The sequence below is a fragment of the Muntiacus reevesi genome, chromosome 3 (genome assembly GCF_963930625.1).
Source record: "Muntiacus reevesi chromosome 3, mMunRee1.1, whole genome shotgun sequence".
In the NCBI taxonomy this organism is placed as follows: Eukaryota; Metazoa; Chordata; class Mammalia; order Artiodactyla; family Cervidae; genus Muntiacus; species Muntiacus reevesi.
The window spans coordinates 163,685,622-163,713,245 of record NC_089251.1 but is presented as its reverse complement, the minus strand read 5'-3'; the positions used below and the strand labels follow the sequence as shown (position 1 = coordinate 163,713,245).

The 27,624-nt window shown below is 50.1% G+C and overlaps 1 protein-coding gene across 1 annotated transcript; it reads left to right on the top strand.

Moving 5' to 3' along the window:
- Positions 1–134: 134 nt before the first annotated feature.
- PNLDC1 (PARN like ribonuclease domain containing exonuclease 1) lies at positions 135–27,624 on the top strand. Its single transcript, XM_065931025.1, has 19 exons — positions 135–1,915; positions 2,320–2,377; positions 2,653–2,726; positions 4,534–4,573; positions 5,306–5,429; positions 5,608–5,696; positions 6,858–6,958; positions 8,578–8,654; positions 9,200–9,343; positions 9,867–9,936; positions 12,016–12,101; positions 13,957–14,012; positions 16,361–16,425; positions 16,815–16,868; positions 17,071–17,113; positions 18,603–18,702; positions 19,415–19,590; positions 19,675–19,773; positions 21,944–27,624. Exons 1-19 carry the CDS (start codon positions 1,840–1,842, stop codon positions 22,005–22,007), a joined length of 1,596 nt encoding a protein of 531 aa, XP_065787097.1. The 5' UTR covers positions 135–1,839; the 3' UTR covers positions 22,008–27,624.

Genomic DNA, 27,624 nt, shown 5'->3' with positions numbered 1-27,624 from the left:
GAGGCTTTTATTTTAATAGATGTCAGTATCAGTTTATTATAAACAATAATGCGAAGGTAAGAGCAAATCCTAACCTTATTGGCGCTCCTGAATCCTAACAGAACCAGATTTGAAGAAAGGAATGCAGTGAGAAAAGGAAACAAGGTGAGTCCATACCATCTAGGGACAATTTGTTGGGAGATGGAAGCCTGAAGTGCATTAGGGTTAATTTAAAGTTGAAGTCGGGTAGGTGGGAATTATGGCAGGTCTCTTAAATGAGTGATTAAATCAGTAAGGTGTTAACTGATTTTGGGTATTTAGGAAACGTGGTGAGGAAGAGTAAGTAGTAAGCAGTTAGAGTGGCTTCTAGCATATTCCCCCCACATTTTAAATGTGTACTCCAATTGTGTATTTATATAGAAATTGAAATAACATTGCTATCATCAGTCCGAGTATTCAGGGTATTATTTTAAAAGGGAAAATTATGCAGTCAACATTTTTTAAAAGTTTGATTCATTCTAAGAGGCCTTCAGAATGCAATGCTTAGTTTCCCTTTTGATTTGTAGATATTCTGGTAGAGACATTTATAGGTATATATTAATAGTTCTGGGCTTCCCTGGTGGTTCAGATGGTAAAGAATCTGCCTGCAATGCAGGAGACCTGGATTTGAACCCTGGGTTGGGAAGATCCCCTGGAGAAGGGAATGGCAACCCACTCCAGTATTCTTGCCTGGAGATTCCCATGGACAGGAGCCTAGCAGGGTCCATGGAGTCACAGAGAGTCAGGCAGGACTGAGTGTCTAACACCATCACCATGATAGTTTTAATATATTCTTCCCTCATCTTGAAGATTGGAGCATCTCGTCTTGAAGACCACAGTTCTAGAAGGCTGTCAAACCAGTCTGGAATTCAAGGAAGGACACAAGACCATGGACCGGGGTAGTGTGGCTTTGGAAATGGACAAAAGCAGGGTTCACCTGTAAGTGGTAGTGCTTCAGTGGCTTAGTGGAGTCTGACTGTGACCCCATGGACTACAGCTGGACAGGCTCCTCTGTCCGTGGGATTTCCCAAGCAAGAATATTGGAATGGGTTGTGATTTCCTTCTCCACGGGATCTTCGGCATCTAGAGATCAAACCCACCTCTTCCACACTGGCAGGTGGATTCCTTACCACTGCACCACCTGGTGGGGACTTTTTTCTATGAGGCGTAGGATCTAGATCATCTCAGTATCAAGAATTCCTTCAGTTTGGGCAATTTTTGAGACTTGTAGCAAGTTTGATAAATGGTGTTACAAAGGCAACAACGATGCCAAGTAGGGAAAAGGGGGGGGCAGGGGGAGAGGAGGGCACGGACCAGACCTATGTTAACAGTGATGGCCAAGGTGGGAAGAAGTGCTGATGTAAAAACCAGAGGCGATGCGGGCGCCCTATCCCCACACCATAGCTGCAGTACCTGCTTTACTGCAGTTCCTTCAGGCTTTGTTGACTGGTCTGTTTTTACTCTCCGGCTCTACTTTCTCCTACCATGCCTCTTTATATTCCAGGTCTATGTAAATAACGTTCTCGCCTTGTAGGGATTGCAAAGGAATTGCTCTGGAGCGTAAATGACCTCTGGTTACTAGGGCGGGGTCTACGATCCTTCACCCTAGGGGATCAAATACAAGATGAAACACCCGTGGGCAGGCAGGTGGCCGCCCTGCGCAACCAGGGCTGGTGGGCGTGCCCCGAGGCTGTGCGTTTCCGCACTCCCCCACCCGCCTTCCGCCAGCCCTTTAAGGCGCCGGCGCGGCGCTTGCGTGTAAGCGCGAGGCTATACGTGGCCGCACTCGCTGGGCGCCGTCCGTGGAGCTGCTGCGTGGCCATGGACATAGGCGCCGATGAGTTCGAGCAGAGCCTCCCTCTGCTGCAGGAGCTCGTCCTGGGCGCGGACTTCGTGGGTAAGGCCCCGGGACCCTAGGCTTTGGCGCCGGAGCCGGCTGGCCGGAGTGCCTGGGGAGGGTATGGTTCTTGGGCTGGACCGGGCGGGAGAGGTGAGGCCCAGCGGGGTGGTCTCCAGGCCGCAGGAGACTCAAGCAGGGACCCTCGGAAGGACAGAGGGACTCCTCAAGTTTGGGCAGTGGGATGTGGGTCAGCAGTTCCACTCGTAGCCCCCGTGTGGTCCGGGTGGAATGGGGTGGCCTGGCATTCTGGCTTTGACTCCGTTTTCCTTCCTCGACCTCACCCGGCCTCTGGAGTGCCAAGAGGGTGAGCCAGGACTTTGCCAACTGCAGCGTGTATAGCACGAAGAGCCTTGCGGTGGTCTGTGCCTGGGGACTCTGGTCTGTTTTTGCCTCCCCTGCAGGTCTGGACATAGAGTTCACGGGCCTGCGTTCTCACCTGTCTGGGCCCCAGCAGATCAGGTAAAGCTAAAGCTGCCTTAGACTGGGGCTGGAAAGCCTCTTTTGTGCCCTGGTTGGCCAGTGTTACTAGCAGGCACCCTGTTGGCAACGGGCAGGCAGGACGGCTTTTTGTGCGGGGCTCCGGGGACCTGGCTGGCTTTCCACAAAAGGCAGGTTCCCTAGTTGTTGCAACAAGGAAAGCGCTGCCCTGGTTTGACAGCTGCTAACCCAGCGTGGAGGCTGCTGCCTTGATAGCATCTCCTTGCCTCTGGACTGAGACGTCTGTTTTTCCACAGTCTGTTTGACTTGCCATCAGAGTGGTATCTAAAGACCCGTCAGAGTGTTCAGCAATTCACCATCTGTCAGATCGGTGAGTTTAATCGTCAGCTGTTTGTTATGAGTTACTGAAAAAAAGCTTTTATTGTCTCTGTGTTTCCTGCTGAAAAAACTGCTTTGGCACCGTTCTGAGACACTGGCTGTCATTTTGCATGCTCATTTGGTTTTTGGCCATGTAGTGCCTGTGAGACCTATCTCTTCAGAGTAAGCAGAAACTTGATCTCCATGCCAGAATCAACATTAAGGCACTAGGACCATCTTCCAGGGGAAAATGTGTATGTTTTCTTTAAACAAAAATCATACATGGCAAGATCATACTATAAATATGTTGTTCTGCATCTCCCCCCCCCCCCCAAAAGGATTTAGAGCTCTTTCTATATAACCTTAAATCAGCTTATAAAGATTTCCGGTTCAGTTTTAAAAATTTTTTTTAATTGGAGGAAATTACTTTAAATTTTGCATTGGTTTCTGCCACACATCAGCATGAATCAGCCATAGGTATATGAATGTCCCCTCCATCTTGAACCTCCCACCCCATCCCTCCAGGTTTTCACAGAGCACCTGATTTCAGCTCCCTGTATCATGCAGCAAATTTCCACTGGCTCTCTACTTTACGTGTGGTAATTTATTTGTTTAGTACTCCTAACTGTGTATCTTTTGGCTCTGTCTCCTAATGATGAATGCTTTGGTTGCCATTTGTGTGTGATGAAGCAAGGTTGCATTGGCTGCCTTAGCCCTTATCTGTTACTGTGCACTCCTGAGTGTATGTGTTTGGTGTACTTGTAAAGGACCAAAGTAAATATTTTAGGTTTTGTGGGTCATTTGGTCTACGTATGAAGTTACAACTCAGTGCTGCCCTTCTTGAGGAATCAGCTGTAGTCAATACATAAATGAATGAGCATGACTGTATTTCAGTAAAACTTTGTTTTAAAAAAAACAGGTCCTGAGATATTTTACTGATTTTTGTTTTTCCTGTGAATGAGTGACACCTGTGTGTGTTTGCTCTCTGTTTGCTGTTTTCTTATTTATTTATTTTTGGATGCACTGGATCTTCATTGTTGTGCGTGAGGGCTTTCTCTAGTTGCTTTCTCTAGAGCAGCCCTAGGGCTGCTCTTTGTGCATCCTTTGAAATACAGGATGCTCTTGTTGCAGAGCACAGGCTTTTAGTTGCCCGAGGCACGTGGAATCTTCTGAGACCAGGGACCAAACCCATGTCCCCTGCATTGGCCCACAGATTGTTATCCACTGTACCACGAGGGAAGTCTTGCTGTTTTTCTGTTGTGATTGTTTTTCTTAATTGTGAGACCTCTTTGAAAGTATGGAAAACAGCAGTTGAATACGTTCGTATTGTTTGCCCCCTTCTTCAAAGTCTTTCACTTTGTGATCTTTTTAACAATACAAACTTTTTAAAAGTATTCAAATGTATAAATCTTCATAGATTTTAGTGTTTCTTCTTGTTTAAAAACTATAAAAGTGTCTTGTAAAACAACTATACTGCAAAAAATGAAAAAATAATAAAACTGTAAGTGTCAATATTCTGGGTTTGAACAACCGTTCACAGTTATTTCAGTAATTGGTGTGTATTACAGTTTGACAGTTCTCATGTTTTCACTCTTTCCCTTCCTCCCTTCATTCCTTCCTTCCTTCCTTTGTTTCTTTTTTAGAAGTTATCCTAAAGCCTATATAGTAACATTGGGTGCAAAGAACTGACTCTTAATTTGATACTCAGAGAGGCAAGAACCCCATTCCAGTGCTAGAGGGGATATGTTCAGAATGCTTTCTGAGTTAGCTTCCGGTAGCTTTTCTCTTGGCATTCATTCTGTCCACCGTCTTTCTTCTAGGATTGTCTGTGTTCTCCAGTATTGAAGGCGAGTCGAACAAGTATGTATAAAGACCTTCGGCAAAACACATGGCTCTAGCCTGTTTCTCTTCTCTACCTGCTCCCCCTTCAAATTCTGCTTCAGGCTCTGAACCCCTTTGGCCCTGGATGCTCCATAGTCTCTCCTGCTTCCAGGCCCTCCACCCTGCCTCCCCTGTAGATACCGGCTGGTCCTTCAAGTCTCTCAAAGCAGCAGCATCCCTGGGGGCCTCTCCCAACACCCCCGGACCTTCAGTGCCTCTTTCCGCATGTCCTCTCCTGTGTGTATCTTCTGAATCGCAGTCAGCAGTGTTATAATGACGGTGACGTAGCTCCTAGGCCCCAGCGGTCAGCCCCACCCTCTCAGATGGGGTCAGACTCTGTACCTTTTCTCATCGGCCCTCAGCACCAGTCTAGTACTTGAAACACAGGTGGCATTCAAATATAGCGAACCCTTGAATAATGCAGGGTTTGAACTGCCTGGGTCCACTTACACCCACTAAATACAAACTAGGGTACTGCATGATCCACAGTGGGCTCTGGGTGCAGAAGGCCTGTGGCTAGACCCAGGGCAGGCTCTAACTTATACTCAGATTTCTGACTGTAAGAACGGCTGGCACCCCTAACCCCCGTGTTGTTCAGGGGTCAGCTGGACTTCTCAAGGGGAAGGAGGTGCCCACTCAGAAGCCTGCTCCATGAGCCAGAATTTTAAGTGCTTTTTGTCTTTTTCTCCTTCTGTTTGCTTTTGTTTCTAGGTATGTAGCTCATTCATGTAACTTCTTCCTCTTCCCTACGACATTTGGGGTTTTGGACTCAGAGTTCTCTTTCCAGGCTTCCAGTGTTCAGTTTCTGAACCAGTATGGCTTCGACTATAACAAGGTATGGCCTCGGAGGAGGGGGCCCGGAGGGTTGAGGGGCCCAGTATCCACCTGGTCCGAGTTCGTTTCCTGTCGCCCTTCTGACTTGTCCACGTACAAGTGGACGACCGAAGGTTTCTTTGTCTGCTGCTGCACAGAGGATGCTGCTGACTCGTCTCCTGTTCTCTCCCTATCTTTAGTTTCTCAAAAATGGAATCCCCTATATGAACGAAGAACAGGAGAAGAAAATTAAGTACAATATCCTGACTGGGAACTGGAAAGTTCGCAGGTAAAGCCCCTTCTCCGGGTGCTTTGTGGGGTTCTTTGTTGCTGGTGTGTTTCTGGCTTTGCAGGGCGTGGTGACCTCATACTGTCCCCTGAAGCTGGGCTTAGCCACACACGATAGCCCGAAGTGCTGGTGATGCCATTCCTGCGCCTGAGATCAGAAACCTCTCACTGCATTGCGTGGGATTTTAGTGTTTAAGATGAAGGGGTGAAAGAACTGACTCTTAACTTGGTCCTCAAAGAGGCAGGAACTCTATTCCAGTGCTCGAGGGGGAAATAGCTCTGTGGGACTCGCTGTGAGAGCCTTAGGGAGTTTTCAAGGCAAGTCACAGGTAACCTTGACCGTGTGGCCCGGCTTGGGCACGTTGCCCCATGAGTTTGATCCTGCTGTGTTCCCCGAGGGCGGGGTCTCTGCCCTTTCTTTTTGGCCTCCAGTACCCGTTGTTGTATGTGAACCCGGTCATGCTGTGAGGCTTGGGCTAGACCTGCTCAGTGGCCTTGTGCGCTGGAAGGAGCCGGCCACCAGGGCCTGGGTCTGCAGAGCCTGTTGTGTGGTTCTGAACCAGTCCTTTAAGCTCCTTGGGCTTTCGATTCTTTATCAGGGAGAGGGTTAAATTAGACAGCTTTTAATTCTGGAATGTTCTGATTGTCTGGTCCAAATCATTATGTAACGTTGGAATTGTATCCTTGTTCATGGTTTTATATAAAAAGACCGCTTTGGAAGGGAAAAGCAACTTGAATTTTTAATCTCCTGTTATGTTCAAACGTTGGAGAAAAGGTTTTCCTTTTCTCCACATGACACAGTGTTCTTGTGTTTCTAACACAGGAGAAGATGTACTTACCAAAGTTCCTTTCTTTCCCGTTCTTCACCAGATGGTGCTTTTCCACCTCTGAGGAGGGGTACTGAGGAGGCAGACCCGATAGGGTCTCTTAGTGTTGGCTCTCTCCCAGCCCCTTCCCCCCACAGGCCGGTCAGCAGGAGGGGGGGGTGCCCCTGTGGACAGACCGGAGGGTGGGTGCAGGTGTTTGCTTTCCTCTTGCGACATAAGACTCAGAAAAGAATTGGTCTTTCTGAGGTCCGTTTTCTTGCCAGGATCACAGCGTGAAAACGGGCACCTTCAGAATGCCCTCCCGCATTAGCATTTTCTCACGTGCCCATTTTCAGCTCTCTGGACAAAGACCAGATCAAGGTGGTGATTGACGAGGTGACGCGCTGGCTGGACCTGGCCGAGGAAGGGGACTGGATGACCCTCCCTGGCATTGCTGGTAGGCAGGGGGCAGCCCCCCGACCTGGGAGCCGGCAGTGTCACCTGTGGGGAGCATCCCTTCACCTCCGGTGGATCCTGGGCCTCGGCTCTGCAGACACATGGTCCCTGTGATTAGATGGAGCTCTGACCTCAAGTGGGAGGTTGGAGGGCTGTCCACCTGTTCTGAATTTTAAGGTTGAGGAAGTCAGGTTCCACTCAGCACCATCCTTCTCATCCCAATCCTCAGTGCCCCATGGACGCTTCCTTTATTAACGAAAGTATGTTAATCTCTGAATGTTCCCCACAGTGCATTGTGGGATCGCTGCCCCACATGTGCGGTTCTCAGCCTTGGCCATTGGACCCCAGGGATCTCTGAGACCCTTTCCACGGGGTTCATGAGGTCAGAATGGTGGTCTAAACACCACTCGGCTGCCGCTTGCCCCTGTCCTTGTGCCATCTGCGCTGGTGGTCCCGCAGCCCCTGTGAGTGATGCCCCTGACGCATCCGCACAGGTGGGCGTGGGAGCATCTGGCCACACAGCACTCATGTTCTTTGTTACCACTTCCAGTTAAGAAAAATTCTGACTTAAGAACCTTTTGAGTTAAATAACAATTCTTAGTTTTATTAAATTTCAACATTTCATTGCTCATCTTTTACAATGTTCTATGTATAAGTAGAAGTATGGAGGAAATAAATGTACATGAACATGACTGCTGCTTCCTGAAGTACAGTGGTTGTCCCAGGTAAAAGCACTTGGGCAAGATTTTGTGTTGAGAGCTGAGTTAGCTGCCTTTTACTTTTTAAATTTTTTTTAAAGAATGTAATTTTTTTTTCTTGGACATGCTGTGAGGCTTGTGGGATCTTGGTCACCTGAGCAGGAATTGAACCTGGGCCCTTGGCAGTGAAAGCAAGGCGTCCTAATCACTGGACTGCCAGGGAATTCCCTGAAGGAATGTAATTTTTACTTGAAGGAACTGACTGGTTATTTCGATGTGGGTATTTTCAGTCATCTTCTGAAGTGAAAAGAGTAAACCTTGTCTTCAGGGACACTGACTCCCAGTGTTTGTTAGAGATGAAATTTGAGCTTTCAGTCAGAAACTGAAATTTTAGAAGACTTCATCTCTCACGATTAGCTCGACAGCTTTATGAGACCTTTCTGATGAGATCAGTGACCACATGTACAAGTGTCTCTTGCTGGCATCGTATGATATATGAGCATTTGGACGGTGGTGTGGATAACTCAGGAAACCAACGTTCTCCAAATAACCAGTGCATGGTGTCACACAATCGTAGGCAAAAGTGTAATGGGTTTATTATTTTTCAAACCTTACCATTTTTAGTTTCATGTGTATGGTTTTAATTTCTGACATGGTGGACATCAAGATCTGTAACCCACACACACAGAGCCTCTCTGGGGCCCTCCGTCTGAGAGTGGCCCTGAGATCAGAGATGCAGAGAAAGCTGCCCTGGGTCATGCTGGGCCGCCCCTGTCACTTGGCCTGGGAACAGCGAAAAGCTGTCTTCCCACATGCTCCCTCCATCTCTCTGCTGCTGCTCCCCACGAGGCTTCTGAGGGGAGGGTGGGCTGCCCTGGCAGGATCTCTGGTGGTTCCGTCAAGCCTTGTTCCCTTGCTGCAGGCTTCCAGGCCTTCGAGGTCCAGCTCGTGCTGAGGAAGGCCCTCCCTGACATCTGGACAGTGCTGAGAGACCAAGGGGTGAGTTCCCACCTGGAGGGCCCAGCCCCTGGGGAGACTCCATCATTTCTCTCTCCTCTGGCCAAATCTGGCCTCTGTGAAAGGCTTCTTCCACCCACTCCTTCCCTTTTGACACGAGGGACCGCCAGGATGCTCCATGCTAAGTCCCTCCAGTCGTGTCTGACTCTTTGAGACTGCATGGATTATAGCCCACCAGGCTCATCTGTCGATGGGATTGTCCAGGCAGGAATACTGGAGTGGGTCGCCATTTCCTCCTCCAGGGGATTTTCCTGACACGGGGACGGAACCCATGTCTCTTACATCTCCTGCATTGGCAGGCAGGTTCTTTACCACCAGTGCCACCTGGGAACCCTAGAGAGGCCTCCAGGCTTCTGCCTGGTGGCTCAGTGATGAAGAATCCACCTGCCATTGTAGGAGACAGGGGTTTGATTCCTGGTCCGGCAAGATCCCGCGTACCGCGGTAGAGCCTAAACCCATGTACCAGGGCAATGGAGCCTGGGAGCGTTCCCAGGATACGGGAGCTTGTCGCCTCCTCTTGCTCTCAGGTGGTTGTGAAGAAGGTGAGTACGCAGCACCGCTGGTATCTTGAGAACACCTCCTGTGATCGAGAGAGCTGCTGGAAGGAGAAGATCCTTCTCTCTGCGAGGGGCTTTTCCGTGTTCTTCCAGATGCTGGTGAAAGCTCGGAAGGTAGGGAAAAATTTCTCTCTCTTTGGTCTTTCATGGTGTTTTGTATCTGACTGTAGATACTAATGAGTCTTTCAACACTAAACTCAGATTCCTTAACATAAGTGATTCCTTTTTGTCAGCTAACTTTGTGGATCTAACCTTGCTTTTATCAAGTCATGATAGATTAATTTGGAGAAAGACTGTCCCTCTGAAATTTTACCATTGCCTTGCTCCTTTTGGGCACACAGGCATTTCAATGAGTTGACCTAAAACTGCTTGGGGACCGTGTGTGTCTGCTTCACAGCTTAGATCCCAGTGTGACTGGGGCCTCGAGTCCCTCTGACCCACTGGTTTGCCTTCCTAGCATTTAAGCAGTCAGGCTGCCTTTGATGGGAATGGATTGCGCGTGGGGATGGAATTACCGTGTTGTCAGAATTCTGTGGGTTCTAAAGCTACACCCTTTGCCAGAGACAACAGTTAGTCTACGGCGTTTGTTTTATTTTTAAAATTTCATTTCTCTCACCTGTCGATTTCCTCCAAGTAGCCCTTAGTGGGACATAACATGATGATGGATCTGCTGCATCTCCATGAGAAGTTCTTCAGACCTCTCCCAGGTAGGCCCGACCCGTCCCTCTCCTTCCTCTGACCTCAGCTTGCCATCGGGCAGGGGGATCGGCCCAGCATTGTGCTCCTGAGGCAGCCCCTACAGTCATCGGGTTTCCGGAGAGGTCGGGCGCATCTGTGCCTGTTACTGTTTTCCTGGAACTGGGTGACTTTCTCAGGGAGAAAAACTTACATTTGATTGATAGTCCTCCCCGCATTACAGAAGTTTTTCAGTCTCATTGTAAAACTTAGTGAAATCAGAGATGTGCAGGGGAGACCAGCTACCTTTAATCACAGCTATAATCCTAACACTTTTTGCTTTTTCTTCTGTTTTGGCTTTTCCATGGGCTTCCCAGGTGTCACACTGGTATAGAGCCTGCTTGCCAGTGCAGGAGATGTAAGAGACCCGGGTTTGATCCCTGGGTTGGGAAGATTCCCTGGAGGGGGAAATGGCAACCCACTCCAGTATTCTTGCCTGGAGAATGCCATGACCGAGGACTGTGGTGGGCTACAGTCCATGGGGTTGCAAAGAGTCGAACATGACACACACATGTAATCTTAACACTTTTTGCTTGTTCCTTTGTTTTGGCTTTTACATATTTGACCACATGATGTATTTTATTCCTTTTGGTTTTTTTCCCACTTACGCAAAGCATTAATTTATGTTCTTAACCTGAAATCATTTCTGTGGCCATATGGTACTGTATAATGGCTGTGCCGGTCTTTTCCATGACTGATGCTGTTGGACACACTGCAGTGTGATGGAAGATTAACAGCCTGCATTCAAGAGTCACGCTTGAATCCTCATTCCATCCCTTGTTACGTATGATCTTGAGCAGTACTGTAATTTAACTGTTCTGTTTCCTTGTCTGTAAAATGGGGGTGATAAAAGTATCAGTATCAGAACTGGGGACTAAATGAACTAACAATGCACAGAGAACACTATTTTTATATTGTTCAGTCGCTCTGTCACATCCCACTCTTTGCAGCTCCACGGGCTGTGGCACACCAGGCTCGCCTGTCCTCCACTGTCTCCCAGAGTTTGCTCAAGTTCATGTCCATTGAGTCGATAATGCCATCCAACCATCTCATCCTCTGTCACCCCCTTCTCCTCCTGCCCTCAACCTTTCCCAGCATCAAGGTCTTTTCCAGTGAGTCAGCTTTTCGCATCAGGTGACCACAGTATTAGAAAACACTAGCATAGATTGAAAGGGTTAAACAGTTTTCCTGATATTTCTCTAGGATCAGTTTGAGCATCTTGAGAGAATTGGGGAAGAATTAAGGGTCAAATAATCACTCCCCCAAAACTAAGCAGACAGGCAAACAAAGAAATTGCTGAAACAAAAGCTGTGGCAGACAGGTCCCTGGAGGCGACCACCTGGCGCCTTGGTGAGTGATGTGCAGATGCTTGAGGTGGTGAGTGGTCCAAGGTGGGGCAGATGACCCTCTTACCTTGTGGGAATCCAGAGTTAATGCCTCAAACTGGGAAATTGCCGAGCAGCGTAAGCTTTGTTTAGAAATGGTGGGAATACACACCAAAAGAAAAAATTGAAGATCATTGTCTTCGGGGAATAGGAAATGGGAGGTTAGTGAGAAGAGGATGAGCAGAGAGATTTCAGTTGTTTTTTTGCTTTTTTTTTTTTTTTTGCAGTGAGCCTCTTTAAAAGGTATGCGGTATAATTTTGACAAATATGCAAATTAATAGGTGATTTTTATCAAGGCACTTACAATTTTTAACTTACTGGATTTTTCTCTGAACAGTTATTAACAGATTTCACATTTGCCTTTTCAGTAATATCTCTTTCTCCCTTTTACCCCTGACTACAACTTTGCAAACTGCATTAACTAAGGTTGGTCATAGACAGTAGTCTGAATTTAATGGAAAACTGTTCGACTTCTGCTGTTACAAAGGGTGATGTCGGGTTGGTTTAAGATTCAGAAATCCTTAATGATTAGGAGCAAGGATGTTTTCAATTCCTGTTTTGTTTTGTTTGCTTTATTAACCAGTGTTGGTGACAAGCTAGACTGGAGAATTTCTTTCCATTTTTACCAGTGAACTCACTTCTGACTCTCTGGGTCTTTCCTTTCAGAAAGCTACGATGAATTTAAGCTGAATATCCACAACCTATTTCCTATTCTCATTGACACCAAGAATGTGACAAAGGATATCTGGAAGGTAATTAAACTCCTTTGGGAAAGGAACACTTCACTAGTTCCAGGAACATTTAGCTTTCTCACTGTTTTTAGACATTGTTCTGTGAACCCTTTTCTCATATTTTATAACTAGTATTGTTTTTGTTTTTTTTTTTTAATTTGACTACCTGTGAGTCATATTGGCTTATGTGTTGTCTTTTTTTCTTTCCCTCATTCAAGTTCTCATGCTTTGACTTATGGGTGTCTAGTTCATGGGCTTATTTAGATGGGACAACAGAACAACTTATTCCAGAGCTTGGTAGATACCTCATGCATGTTTTCGATGTGCTTAAAAGTTGTCAGGGTTGGGGGCAGGGACCCCACTTGAAAAATTTTGCAGTGCATTCAAGTCGTGGAACTTCAACCCAGATAACAGAATCACCTGAGAAGGTAAATACTGACACCTGGGCCGCCCCTTTAGCTCCTCTGGTGCGGAGGGGCTGGGAGTGGCATATCTCCAGCTGCCGGGCGACTTCTGTTGTCCAGCTGGGGTTGTGCACGGCCCACGGATAAGGGAAGCACCCAGCTAGTTAAGATCCCGCTTAAATGTTAAACTAAGGAACCGATCAGTGTTTTAAACAGAGCCTTAAGCTGATGCCACAGACCTGGGACCGGGTTACTTGGTGCGTCTTTGCCCAGGGACACACTTACTGCTCGTACCTGTATCTGTAGCTCTGACGGGGTGCTGTGACGCTGCCCGGCTGCATGTAACCGAGTCACAGGGCAAAGTGGGGAGGACGTGGGGGCTGATCTGAGGGAGTGAGGATAAGGTGAACCCCACGACTTGGTGACCTGGCAGGTCCTTAGACTGCTCAGCGGCCATATGAGTTCTCGGCCACAGTCTGATGCCTTGGAGTCCTTAAACACTTGTCTTTGAAGGGAGACGGTATGAGTTGTGTTTGTAGCAGTTTTTTTTTTTTTTTTTTAATTTTTTACTGGAGGACTATTGCTTTACAATATCGTATTGGTATCTGCCATACATCAACATAAATCAGCCACAAGTATACACATGTCCCCTCCCTCTTGAGTCTCCTTCCTGTCTGACCCCTCTAGGTTGTCACAGAGCACTGGGTTGAGCTCCCTAGGTACACAGCAAATTCCCATTGGCTATCTGTTTTACATACGGTAATATGTTTCCTTGCTACTCTCTCGATTTGCCTCACCCTCTCCTTCCCACGCTGTGTCCACACGCTGTTTTCTCTGCATCTCCATTGCTGCCCTGCATACAGGTTCGTCAGTACCATCCTTCTAGAGTCCACGTGTGTGCTAGTATAGAGTATTTGTCTGTCTTTTGCTGACTTTCTTCACTCTGTGCAGTAGGCTCTAGATTCATCCACCTCATTAGGACTGACTCATGCATTCTCTTTTATAGCTGAGTAATCCATTGTATGTATGTATGTATGTGGCAGTTTTTTTCGAGGCTGGGTTATTGGGTCCCAACCAAGTACACTAGGTACTCTGTCATCAGAATTTGGGAATAAGGGCAGGTGTGCGTGAAGAGAGAGGCGTTACAGAGGACCTAGAGTTTTCAAGGTCGTTTTTAATGGCCATTTGGTGATACCCGAGGGTGCTTGCATGCTCGGTCGTGTTCGACTCTTTGTGACCTTGTGGACTGTAGCCCACCAGGCTCCTCCGTCCATGGGATTCTCCAGGCAAGAATACCGGAGTGTGGGTAGCCATATCCTTCTTCAGGGGATCTTCCCAAACCAGGGACTGAACCCTTGTTTCCTTCTTTGCAGGCGGACTCTACCACTGAGCCACCTGGGAAGCCCATTAAGCAGAGAGGAAACAAAACCTCAAGTGTCTTACTCTCCCTCATTTGTTTTCCATAATTACAGGAACTCAATTTCCCAAGGGTTTCAAATCTCTCAGAAGTTTATGAAGTCCTGAACAGGTAAGGAGGCTGTTTTCGGGGGGCTGCTTAGAGAGCAGGGGTTCCCAGCTGGGCCAGTTTTGCTCCCCAGGGCACCTTTAGCGGCACCGAGACATTTTGGTTATTTCTGCTCAGGGCACTCCTGGCACCACATGAGCAGAGGCCAGGATGTGCAGGAGAGCCTTCAACACAGAGAATTCTCCAGTCCCAGATGTCACTGGTGCCAAGATGAGGAACCCTGTTCTAGAGGGGAGGGAACCTGGGAGGGACTTAGATCTGTTTGATTATATGGTGTTTTCTGTTGGCCGGGGTTTTATTTCTCCTGTGATCTGTTTGATTGTTGGAGGTGATAAGCTCCATGGGAACAGGTTTTATTCTTCTTTTGGATTCTTTCTCTTGGGTCTAAACAGTGCGAGGCACAGTAGGTGCACATTAAACTCCTGAGCGACTGAATGGACCTGGGACCTGGTCAAGCTCCTGACCTTCCCACAGGAAGGGTGGGCGTGCTCGGTGTTGACCCCTCGCTGGCGTCTGACACCATGGGCGCCCCCCCGCCTTCCCTTCCGTCGAGCCCGCTCCTGGATCTCTCTTATTTTCTGGTGAGGCTTTTCGTCTCTGCTCTGCGTGCTCCCGTGCCGTCCCTTATCTCTCGAGGGTCCCTCCGCAGCTCTCTTCTTCCTCCTAACCGTGCCCCTGGGTGACCGAGTCCACCCTGTCAGCCTCAGTGACCACTTCCATCCCACCAGGGCTCCAGCCTCCTGCTTGCTGTCTTCCGTTGCTCCTGCCCCACGAAGCCTGCAAGCACCTTCTCAGTCCCCCTGTCCATCCGTCAAGCCTGCTCCTGTGTCTGCAGCAACTTCTGCCACTTCCCGATGGCACCCAGTGCTGGGCTGATGGCATCTGTGCAGGCGCTGAATCTAGATCTCTTGGACTTAAACCCCAGCTTTGCATGACCTTGAGAGAACAGCTTAACCTCTGCATGCCTCAGTGTTACCACCTGAAGAGAGGGAGTCATTGCACGGGACACCCAGCTGGCCCTGAGGGTTACACGAGTTCACACGTGGGAGGGGAGCTGGGGCCGTGCTCCCCTAAGTGTGTGGTCGTCCACACTTAATGGGACGTTCACTGCCGGGGCAGATCCTCGGCCACCTTGCGGCCCAGGCACATGCTGCTTGACAGATGAGGAAACTAGGCTTCACAGCTACTAAGCGGATAGAGAGGCACCAGTAGATTTTGTTGGGAATCAAATGAAGGGAGGATTTCCCTGTTGAGTGCTGCCCTCGTTCACCCACGTGCCAGGACCACGCCCTGGAAAGCGTCCTGGAGCCAGACTTCCCGTATCTTCTAGTCTAGTCCTGTCAGTTTTACTCTCCAATGTCCTTAAACTCTGTTCCTTTTCCGGTATCCTCAAGAGTCATTGCCTTCACTGAGGCCTTTACCTTTTATTCCTGCGGTGTCGGTAGCTCCTACCTGGTAGCTGGGTGGCCTGACCTGCACTGTTTCCTGAGCTGAGTGATCACCACTGGAGTGACCTTCACAACGTGAACTCGACTGGACCGTGTTTCTGGTCTCTCTTCCTGCGGCTCCTGAAGCCCCCACACATCACCTGAACGCTTTCCTGACCCCCGCCCTTCACCCCGGGCTGCAGCCACATGTGTCTCAGTGTCACGGGGCTCGCCCTTTCTGTCGGGTCTCTGCCTGCTCTTCTCTCGGCTCAGAATCCCTGGTGCTACCCGTTCTCCACTCAGCCCCACCGAGTTCCTGGGGCTCAAGGCTCTCCTGTCAGACCAGCACCTTGGGCATTGCATTCCGAGGATGCGCTGGACAGTTAAGGCCCCGAGGGCAGAGCCGGCCTGGAGTTGGTCCCGGCGCCTTGGCTGGGATCACACGTCTGGTAGATGCTCAGAATGATGCAGGTGGAACTTCTCGCGTCGCAGTTCTTTCATGTGTCCTGTTGCCTGGTTACAAAGACCCATCTGCCCATGCCTCGATCCTTGGTTTTTGTTTGCTTAAGTTTTGCTTTATATTAGAGCCACAGTTTGTTGTGATTTAAAAGGAGTCCTGGTCCTTACTGTGTGTGTGAGTGTACACACGTATGCAGTCATGTCTGACTCATTATGACTCCATGGCCTATAGTCCACCGGGCTCCTCTGTCCATGGATTCTCCAGGCAAGAATACTGGAGTGGGTTGCCATTTCTTTCTCCAGGGGATCTTCCCCACCCAGGGATCAAACCCGTCTCTTGTGTCTCCTGCACCGGCAGGCAGGTTCTTTCCCAACTGTGCCCCCTAGTCCCAGTAGGAGGAGGGAGAGGGGAGCACACGGGGGGACTGTTCTCAGTGAGCGTTCTTTACCTTTCTTCTCTCCTAGTGATTTGAACCCCACCAAGAACTCCGGGCCGGTGATCATTCACGCCAGCAGGTGTGAGAAGTATGGTAGGTCCCCTGGGCCGGGCTCCCGCCTGCTCGGTTCGCCTTTGAGGTGCTGGCGCTCGGGCCCGTCCCCATGCGGAGGTGTGGGGGGCCGGGTGGGGCTTCTCCAGCGTCCTGTCCACGTTGTAACGCCTCCCTCGAAAGGAGCAGCCCCGGGGGCGTCGGTCTGTCGGGAAGCCCTCTGCTTCCTCCTTCCGTGGGTGCTCTTGCCACCGTGGGGGGGTGAGGGGGCGTGTCTAGGTCAAGGTGGCATGAGGCTGGGACAAGGGTGGGTCAGCCGTGGGTCGGTTGTGTGTGCCCGGCCGACCGTGGGTGTGGACCTGAGGTGGGGGTGCCCTCTCCCAGGCTGCGTTCTAACTGCTGTCCCTCATGTTTCTGGGAAAACCCTGCAGTGGAGACCAAGTACCCCCACGAAGCAGCATACGACGCCTTCCTTTGCGGGTCAGGTGAGCGCCGCCACCCTCTTCCAAGGCGGGGGACTCGCATCGTCTTTGCAGTAATCCCCCCAGCGTCCCTGGCCACACCCCCCCACCCCCATTTACTTCCAGGTGGGCGGCCCCTTGGCAATAAAGCCTGAGTTTGCATGTCCCAGTAAGGCGGTCGGGCGCGCCTTGGTGTCTGCCTCGTTGCTAGCTTCTTCTCTTCCAGTTCTGTTGAAGGTGGCGCACCTCCTCCTGTGGAAGGTACACAGGTGAGTGTCGCGCTCGTCCTGTGATCGGGTCCGTGGTCGGCAGTAAGCCGGGGCCGTGGGGCGCCCATGCTCTCCCAGAGGAGGAGGGCCCGTGTGTTGTGTAAACGGCACATTCATGGGCGCGGGCAGCTCGCCTCCATGGCCGGCCTTCCCCCTGCCTACTTCCCCAACCCCTGGGCGGGTCCCTGCCCTCCTGCCTCTTCTTCCGACCTTGGGAAAAGTCCCTGTCAGGCCAGGTCGTGGGTGAGGCTCAGGTTCCAGCCCTCACCCCAGTAATCCCAGCGCCATGTGCCCGCTCCATCTATTACCCTCCTATTTCCTCACACCGTGTGAATCACGGTGAGCTGAAAAGACGGAGCGTTCCGGGGAACAGATAGTCCTTGCCCAGGTTTGCAGTCAGGCTGGGGGAGAGGGCAGGGACTTGGAATAAGGCACCTGCAGGGGAGGTTCTTGAAAGCCCAGACTGGAACCTGAAATGCGTTTTCTAAGGGTCTCAGCCTCCCGGACGCCTGCATGGCTCGGCGCGTGGGCACCAGCTGCACACGTGTGCCTCACGCTCAGCAGCACCACCCTTGCCACACACGTGTGCTCGGTAGGATAGAGCACGCCTGGGGCAGAAGCCGAACAAAGTTGTGTTCTCTGGGGCTGACTTAAATGTTTTCAGACTGTACCCTGTTCATCTGGGCACTGCCTGTACTTGTCCATTTTGGCAGATGCTATGTTGACAACCCACTCCAGTATTCTCGACTGGAGAATCCCATGGACAGAGGAGCCTGGCGGACCATGGTCCATGGGGTCGCAGAGAGCTGGACACGACTGAAACGACTAAACATGCACGCACTATACCTAGAAATAGCCTATGACACTCCAGTGTGAAACTTGTAGCTTAAGTGAGACATTTATAGCTTAAGAAATCCACCCCCTCCCTGCCCCCATCTCTGTCTTCCCTGCTCCCTGACAAAGAGGAGCAGTGGAGCCTTTTGGTGCCCTGGTCCCTGGGCCTGGCCTTCTTCATTTCTTTGACTCCTCACCACCTAACCGCCCTCCTTGGTGTCGAGGGGCTCCGTGGCAGCCCAGGGCCTCCTGACCCCACGGGTCGTGCTTTCTCAGGCGTGTGGAGGGGGCTGGTGACAGAACCAGGCCGTGGGGGGAGGGACGGCCCTTTGGACAAAGTGGGGGGTGATGCCTTCTCGAGGGGCGGCAGAGGGGACCTTCCTCTGACCTGTGGCTGGCGTTCGTCAGCCCGGAGGTGTTCACCGAAGTGTCGCCAACAGATGGTGACCCCTGGACGCTCCCCCTGGGCTGGGGCTCTGCTGAGAGCTTGCGGGTCGTGGGGGGGACGCCCGGCCACAGAAGCCCTAGAGCTTGTGAGGGGGTTTGGGGGGTGGTGTCGGGCAGCGCCGACCCGCTGTCCCCGGCTCCGAGCTGCAGCCGAGGACCAGACACGGCGCCCGTAGGCTGAGCGCCGCGGGGTTTTCTGCCTTCACAGCGCTATTCCCATCCCCGAGCCCAGCTTCCCCCTCTACCTGGACGTGCTGGCGCCCTACGTGAACCAGGTGAATCTTATCCGAGCCGGGGTCCCCAAAGTCGTAAGTAGACTTCACTCTGCTTGTTGTAGGGGACGGGGACAGGCTCGTGCTAGGACGCAGCATGCTCCTCTGGGCTCTCTTTAGGGCTTGTGACAGGAGCCAGACTCAAGAGTCGAGAAGGGTGCTCACACTGAGCCTGTTATTTTTTTTTCTCGTGTTTCCCTGCCAGAAGCAAGGTGACCTCGCCTGTTCCGTCTTTCTCCCCCACCACCACCTCCGGCAGACAGGGCCTTTCCTAGTTTCTCTTTCAGGATGTTAAAGCTGGGTGGGTGGTCAGTCTGTAGGAGCTGTGGAAATTCTGTTCCCCTCCCTGTGTTCCAGAACAAACTGGGTGGTGGTCAGTCCGTAGGAGCTGTGGGAAATCTCTTCTCCCTGTGTTCTAGAACAAGCTGGGTGGGTGGTCAGTCCATAGGAGCTGTGGGAAATCTCTTCTTCCTGTGTTCGAGAACAAGCTGGGTGGGTGGTCAGTCCATAGGAGCTGTGGGAAATCTCTTCTCCCCCTGTGTTCTAGAACAAGCTGGGTGGGTGGTCAGTCCATAGGAGCTGTGGGAAATCTCTTCTCCCTGTGTTCTAGAACAAGCTGGGTGGGTGGTCAGTCCACAGGAACTGTGGGAAATCCCTTCTCCTCCCTGTGTTCGAGAACAAGCTGGGTGGGAGGTTAGTCCATAGGAGCTGTGGGAAATCTCTTTTGCTTCCACTCCCTGTCTTCTAGAACTTTGCAGGCCCAGACTCCCCCAGCATCCGCCCCCCCATCCTCATCCTCACCGTCAGGAGGTGGCCGGGGGTCAGCGAGCAGCAGGTCTACCGTGAGTTTCAGAACCTCTGCAAGTTTGACGTCAGGAGGCTCACGCGGAGCCAGTTCCTGCTCATGACCAATAAGTTCAAGGAGTAGGTGCCTGGGCTCTCGGCCACCCTTGCCCCAGGGGAGCAGGCCTGGCCTCCGCGTCCCTGACCGCGCCCTTCTCTTGGCAGCACGCGGAGCATCCTGAGGGAGTATAAGTGCCACCCGACGCTGCGAGTCTCCCTGTACCGCTACTGGAGACACTCCCCGAACATCAACTGCCTGCTACGGTAAGTGGCCGGCATGGAGGCTGCCTCGCGGGACCCGTGGTCCCAGAGTGGGGCGAGTTGACACGGCTTGCTGGCTGGAGTGTGTTGTGAACAGGTCATAGACGAGCACGGTGGACCTCTTTGCAACCCCCGTGGACTGTAGCCCACCAGGCTTCTCCGTCCATGGGATTTTCCAGGCAAGGGTACTGCAGAGTGGGTTGCCATTCCCTTCTCCAGGGGATCTTCCCGACCCAGGGATCAAATCCAGGTCTCCTGCATTGCAGGCAGACACTTTACCGTCTGAGCCACTAGGGAAGCCCCTCCTGTAGGGATTAGCAGATTATTGCTTGAGCATCTGCAGTGCAGTGACAGCCCACTCCAGTGTTCTTGCCTAGAGAATCCTGTGGGCAGAGGAGCCTGGTGGGCTGCCATCCGTGGGGTCGCACAGAGTCAGACACGACTTAAGCGACTTAGCATGCATGTATGCATTGGAGAAGGAAATGGCAACCCACTCCAGTATTCCTACCTGGAAAATCCCAGGGACAGAGTAGCCTGGTGGGCTGCCGTCTGTGGGGTCACGCAGAGTCAGACACGACTGAAGTGACTTAGCAGTAGCAGCAGTCCTAGGTTCCAGGGCTTCATCAGTGAGTGAAACCCAAGCCTCTGTTCTCACGGAGCTCAAGTGTTAGTGGGAGATAGCAGACAATGAACAGGTGAACTGCATGATCTGGTAGGTGATGAAAGAGAAATGAGCAGGCTCAGAAGGCAGCAGGGGTGGCCTGGAGGGAGGCTGCTCTTTGAAGGGGAAGATGGGGGCCCTCGTAGAAGACTGGCGGGGAAATGAAGGGAGTGAGCCAAGTGCGAGGACAGTGGAGGGGCCGGCGTCCGTCCAGGCAGAGTGGGTAGCAGGGAGGGGCCCTCGAGTGGGGCCTCCTAGTGTTGAGGGGCAGCAAGAAGCCGCTGAGACGGGATGGAAGGAGCAGGAGGCGAGGCTGCAGAGGCTGGCAGGTCCTGATGGAGCGGGGAAGCTGGGTCTCCATCGACCGTCCGGGCAGAGCAGTGGCGCGTTGTTCCTCACTGAGACACGGGGGACACGGGGCAGGAGTCATCAGGAAACCAGGCCGCCTGGACACATGGTTCGGTCGCGGCTTGGGCCCCTCGGTGACAGAGGGGTGATGGGGGTAGTGGAGGTGGGAGCCGACAGGCAGGAGCAAGGTCAGCTTTAAATCCGGGGTGTGCCGCCTGAGCACCAGGGAAGATGGGATTGCTCTTGACTGAGCTTCAAAGGTTTCAGATTCCTGTTGGGGGCCAGATCTGCTGAAAACCACGTCATTGTCGTTGAGTTAGCATAAAAACTACTTCTGTGTCAACCTCATGGTGGCGGCGGTTTAGTCGCTCAGTCGTGGCCGACTCTTGCAACCCCATAGACTGTAGCCCTCCAGGCTCTTCTGCCCATGGGATTTTCCAGGCAAGAATACTGCAGTGGGTTGCCATTCCCTTCTCCCTGCAAGCCACATAGTTGACATATAAGTAGTCCTTTATGTTATAATCCGAAGAAAGTGTTCATTGTGGCTTGTGTATGTGTTAATGCTACTTGTTGTCTGTTTATAAATTAAACCTTTCTTGTTTTGAAATAAGATGTCTTTTTTTTGTAGATGTCAGACGTCACATGATTAAGATATCATATTTATAGATGTTCCTTTTGAGCATCTACATATATGAAGTTAGAGAAAAGTTAAATAATACAACCATGGGAAAATAATATAATCTGCGGAGACAGAAGCCTGGGCAAATGTTTCGATAACAGGCAATGAAACTAGCAAAACAGGCAAGATATTTTGGTGACCACTAAATTTAAATGAAATCTTCATACAAAGTCCCATTAAAATAAATGCTGAAAATACCAGAGAGAGGAAAAACGGCATCGTTGAAGAAAAATGCTTGGTGGCTCAGCAGTCCATTTGCCTCTCTTCCTCCAACGTAAACCACCAGGGAAGATGCCCTCTGCGTTCCAGGGCTATTCTAGCCTCCAGAGAATGTGGGCGCCAGAGGAGGACAGAAAGAACATAGCATCCGGGCGAGCGGAGGTGGGGAGGGAGAGGGGGCGAAGGCCACACCAGCCTCTCTCCTGCCGGGCGTGGCCGGGGCCTCCGTGTGGGCCAGGCAGCTGACCCGGGTCCTTGTCTTGCAGGGTCTGCGGCATCGTTACCACCTGGGCCTTCATCGCGTTTCTCCTGGGAGGAGCTGGCCCCTGAGGGCAGCGAGGCCGCCTGCAGCCCCGTCCCGTCTCCACACAACCCCCAACAGGGCTGTGTGTTTACCTCACATCCTCCATGCAGATGGATTGGTACCGTCCTCACAGGGAACTGTGTTCTGTTTTCAGTGTGAAAAAGTCTGTCAATATTATCACTGATAAGTCCTTTGTTTGTGGCCCAAATGTTTCTTTCTGTAAATGAGTGAGGGGAAGTCATGTCTCCTGGGCGTTTAAGCTCACATTCCAGTGTCTTCTGAACGGACAGCTAGGCATCCAGTGGAGCTGGCCGCTGAGCAGGCCAAAGGCTCTGTTACTTCTGGGAGAGAAATCATTAGCCAGTCAGTTGACAGGGATTTAGGCCTAAGAAATGGCCCGAGTTTTAGTAAAGGGGAAAAGTAAAGCCAGGTGTCCACGTGCATAGGTGCTGATCTGTTTTTATTTATTTTGGGGTTTTGCTTTGGGGTTTTTTTTTGTTTTGTTTTCTGGGTCAAAAATAGTTTTTGAGGAGAAAAGACCCCAGCCTACAAATGTGCTACTTGTAGTTAAAATTTTATGTGTTTAAATTGCAGAATATAGTATTTCATAGGTTAGAAAAGAGAACAGTTAATATCAGAATCATGGAAAATGCTATGCAGAACAAGTAAATAGGACATCGTATCATTAGATTTGTGTAGTTCAGCTCTAGTGAGTATAAAGGCAGGTTGATTTTCCTTTTTCGTTTATATGTTCACTGACTCAGCAAATATTTATTGAACTTCTATAATGCCTAAGATATTAGAACGTGTCCTCTGGATGTTTATGGTAATAATCATTTAGTTTTTGTTTTTTAACTGAGTTGCCATTTATAAAATTACACTTGGCCCCTGATATTTTGCTGAGAAGTTTCCCCTCAGATAAATAGGGGTAGAGCAGGCTAAGGTTTTATGACCCACGTTTGAGATGAATATGATAAACCCTAAAGCGTTAATGTTCACTTTGGAAACAGAGTGACCTGTAGCACAGGTGTGGCCCCGAGACAGGTAGGATCAGATTCTTCTCTTTCCTCAGCAGTGCCGTGCACTTCGCGTGGCCTTATCGGGAGCTGTTCTCTACTGGGGGCTGAACTTGGCTGGGCTGTGTGCTCAGCCTTGAACTTCACTTCATTATTCAGCAAAGCCTTGAGCTCTGTGCGAAAGAGGTTTTTTCCCCTGTAAAAGCAGAAGTGTTAGAGCTGGCAGTCACCCAGAAGAAGCGTTGGGAGCAGCCGTCCCTTGCTGCCCTGGGGTGTGAGTGGCACGCTCTGACCGATGGGCGGCCGTCCCTACAGCCTTCCAGGCGGCTCTTGTGTTCAGACCAGTGAAACGCGTCCCTCGGTCGGGGGAAAGGGCTTTATCCATCTGTCCACACAGCGTCCTAGGGGGGTGTCTTTCTTTCTTTTATTTGGCCACACCAGGTCTTAGCTGTGGCATGCAGGGACTCTTAGTTGGCAGCATGTGGGATCTAGTTCCCTGACCAGGGATCGAACCCAGGCCCCCTGCATTGATAGCACTGAGTTTTAACCACTGGACCACCACGGAAGTCCCGGGGGATTTTTCTTTTGTTTTTGTCTTCCTGTTGGATATTTCTTTGTGTATGCAACGGAAAATTCCCACTGTTTATGGGCTTTTGGGACCCCATCTCATGGATGTGAGCCCTGCAGTCAGTAAGCAAACCTGAGAAGTGAAGACAGACTTCTCAGCTGAGCCTGTACAGTGACCATGTTGACCTCCCGGGGTCAGGGCCTGAGCGCTGAGCTGTCTGTTCTGCAGCGGGAGACGCTGTAGTGGTTTTATCAGACATTACTCATTTGCTCATTTAACTCTTTGTCTCTTCCTAAGTTGTTGCGGAGTCCCTGCTTTGGGCGCCCTCCCTCAGCAGGGCCTCCGGCTGCGGTCAGCGTGCTTCTGTCCGTCCGTCCGTGGGGACCCTGGCTGGCTGCATGGTCTGCTGTCCCTCCTGGAGGAGGCTTTGGTAGTGGGACCTGAGCTGCTCAACCCATGACCTCGATGGGTTTCCATTTACTAACTTCCCTGAGGCTTCTCCCTGAGGCGCTGCACTGGAGGTGCCGAGTCCAGAAAGCACCCTGCTCATACCACCTCCCGCCCTGTGTCCCCAGACAGAGCCTCGGGGGTCGGGGGGCAGCTCTGGGGCTCTTGCCCCCGCTCTCTCCTCAGCTCAGCTGGTTCTTCATGTCGGGGCCTCTTGTGCTGCCCCTTCCCCATCATCAAAGGCAAGAACCAAAGCGAGAAACGGATAAACCGGGTCCCCTCCCGTCTGTGTCTATCTCACATCTCCCTCACCCGCTCATTTGCTGAGAGACTTCTGTCGTTTCCTTGTCTTGGCTGCGGTGAATAATGCTTCAGGAAACAGTGGGTGTGCACATCTCTCTTTGATGGTTTGTTTTCATTTCCTTTGGATGTATACCCAGAAGTAGGGCTGCTGGATCATATGGTAGTTTCCTTTTTAATTTTTTGAGAAACCTCAGCATTATCCTCCATAGTGACTGAACCAGTTTACAGTCCCACCAGCAGTGCACACGGGTTCCCTTTCCTCCACATCCTTGCCAGCACTCACAACCTGTTGTCTTTCTTGATAATAGCCATTCTTAATAGAGGTGAGTTTATGTCCTTGTCTCATTGTGGATTTGTTTGTTTGATTTTTTTGGCTGTGCCACTGGCTTGTAGGATCTTAGTTCACTGATCAGGGATTGAATCCAGGCCCTGGCAGTGAAGGCGCCAAGTCCTGAATCCCAACCCCTGGATCGACAGGGGGATTCTGTCATTGTGGGTGGTTTTCATTTGCATTACTCTGACGTGGCTCAGTGGTAAAGTACCCACCTGCCATGCAGAAGGTGTGGGTTCAATCCCTGGGTCAGGAAAATCCTCTGGAGAAGGAAATAACGACCCACTTCCAGTATCCTTGCCTAGGAAATCCCGTGAACAGAAGAGAGAGGCAGGCTACAGTCCAAGGGGTTGCAAAAGAGTCTGACACTACTTAGCAACTAAACAACAGAAAACGACGATGGTCAGTGATGTTGAGCACTTCTCATGTACCTGTTGGCCATCTGAAAGTCTTTGTTGGAAGAATGTCTATTTGGTTTCTCTGTCTGTTTTAAAATTGGATTGTTTGTTCTTTTCTTTATTGAATTATGTCAGTTCTCTATATATTTGGGGTTGTTAGCCCTTATCAGATACAGATTTATCTCCACTCTCTGAAAGCAGAGCTTTCCTATGAAACCTTCCGAAAACCCCAATGGAGCAAAGTGAAGAAGCAGTTACCTGAGGACACATGTTGCTCGTAAATGTCCAGATAGATGGGGATAAAGCACAGATGCTCAGAGACGGTGCGAACCATAGAGTGGGGTGCCGAGGTGCTAGAGTGTAGCTCCTGGGGGAGGAGCCTGGTGACGCCAGTCTCGCTTGAGGTGACGCTGCCCCAGGACGTCTTGCTGCAAAACAGATACTGAACGCTGTCTCTGCTTTTTATCTTTTTCCATAAAAATGAAAAACTTGATTCCTTTCAGCTAGGAAAATCAGGTACTAATGTAGGCCTTTTGTAAAAGCAAAGTGGCTTAAAGCCACGTAAAGCAAATCTTCAAAAAGTGGGGGAGATCTGTCCATGGTTGTGCGGATATTTCTCCTATTCTGTAGGTTGCCTTTTTGTTTTGTTGATTGTCCGTTTTGCAGCACAGAAACGTTTAAATGTGATGTAGCCCCACGTGTTGATTTTTTTTCTCTTTGTGCTTTTAGTGTCATATCCTAAAATCATTGCCAAGAGCAGTGTTGAGAGGCTTCCTCCCTATATTTTCTCCTAGGAACTTGATAGTTTCAGGTCTTAGGTTTAAGTCTGACCTCCTTCGAGTTGCTTTTTGTGTGTGGTGTAAGATAAGGGGTTCATTTCATTTTTCTGTTGTATTCAGTTTTCCTAACACCATTTGTTGAGACAACCCTTTCCCCATTATATGTTCTTGGCTCCCTTAACAAATATTAGTTGACCATATTATAAGATCTTAATTTTATCTTTATCATTCATTATAAGAATTCATGCAAGTCCTCTAGAATGTTTTATGTAGTTAAGAAGGGTAAGCAACTTTCTCACTGATGGTCCAATGGTTGAAACTCTGTGCTTCTACTGCAGGGGGCCCAGGCTGTATCCCTGATCAGGGCACTAAGATCCCGCATGGCATGGGGAAAAAAACAAAGTAGTGAGTATTTATAGATGGACATTTCTTACAACTTCATATCTGTAGGACTTCACTGGGTACCCTCCCTACTCCTTGCAGCAATATAACTGTTGTGGAAACAGAACTAATATTCTTACGGGTCTGAGCAGACAGGGATCCCCATGAGAGTTGGGGATGAGAAGGCAGGGGACTAATGTACAACCAGAACTGGGGGCTTATTTGGGCGTGTAGAGTCTTACTTACCTGAAGGCCTGAAAACTCCACTTTCTACTCCTGGAAGAAATGAGCTAGTCTTACCTGTAAGATTGCCACATGCTAGTTTTGACCCAGATACTCTGCTTTTGTGTCCTCTGATAAATACAATGTGTGAAATTTCTAATCTGTTTTGTCCAGTATTTTGTTTAAGTCACCTGGCCTCCACATTTGCCTTGAAGATCATTCTGAACTTTTTGGTTATTGCGGGTGTCAGCACTCCAATCTCTACTTGATCTTTGGAACAAGTTCAAGGGCAAAGATCAGCAAGGCTGTAGAGCTGTGTGGGTGATGGCTGAATATTGTGATGTTATCTTGGGCAGAAAACAAAGGAACTTCATTAAAATCCCTTCAGTGCTGCCTCGTAGAAATTCAGAATGTCATGACTTTTAAAAACAGCCTGTTTAATTTGGGGTGATGACTCAGTGGGTATAAAGAATCCGCTTGCAATGCAGGAGACACAGGAGACATGGTTTGGGAAGATCCCCTGGAGAAGGAAATGGCAATCCACTCCAGTATTCTTGCCTGGAGAATCCCATGGACAGAGGAGCCTGGCGGGCCACAGTCCATGGGGCCGCAGAGAGTCGGATACAACTGAGCAATTAGGCACATACAAGGTAAAGGAATCTTCCCTTGTCTTCTGGGAGAAATATCCCCTAAAATAACTGTTGAAGAGATAAAAATCCAATATCCTATAGAAACAGGGAAACAGGAATAAAAATAATGTTCATTAGAAAGATCTCCATTTTGTAATAACCTGAATCACCACTTGATGGCACCAAAAAGTAAGAATCCCAGAAGGGCTATCTCACTGATGACCAGAAGAGGCGTTTAAACGTCATTTTTTCCCAGTGGGAGAGAGGGATGCTATTGTTTGAAATAATGTTTGGATGTATTTTGTTCTCAGAAGAGCTTGTTACCTGTGACTCCCTCTTCCCCTCCCTAGGATAGACACCATTGTCCAGGCTGGAGTTGAAATCAGCTTAGAAAAGGATGGCTCAGACGGTGATGGGGAGGTTTCTGGGGAACTTGAAGGCGGGGCCATGAATGTCCGCAGGTCTGGTCTGGAGGACCATAGCCTAGAGGGTTGGTTTTAAGATGGGCTGCAGACACTAGAGGGCTGATGCCGGCCAGGAAGTCCTAGCAGAGCTGGCACAGGGCCTGG

Excerpts from the sequence above, each read along its gene's own strand:
- PNLDC1 (XM_065931025.1), top strand. The coding sequence starts at position 1,840 with ATGGACATAGGCGCCGATGAGTTCGAGCAGAGCCTCCCTCTGCTGCAG. Across the intron at positions 9,344-9,866 it reads TGCTGGTGAAAGCTCGGAAG|CCCTTAGTGGGACATAACAT; the intron begins GTAGGGAAAAAT and ends TCCTCCAAGTAG. Across the intron at positions 16,869-17,070 it reads CGCCTTCCTTTGCGGGTCAG|TTCTGTTGAAGGTGGCGCAC; the intron begins GTGAGCGCCGCC and ends CTTCTCTTCCAG.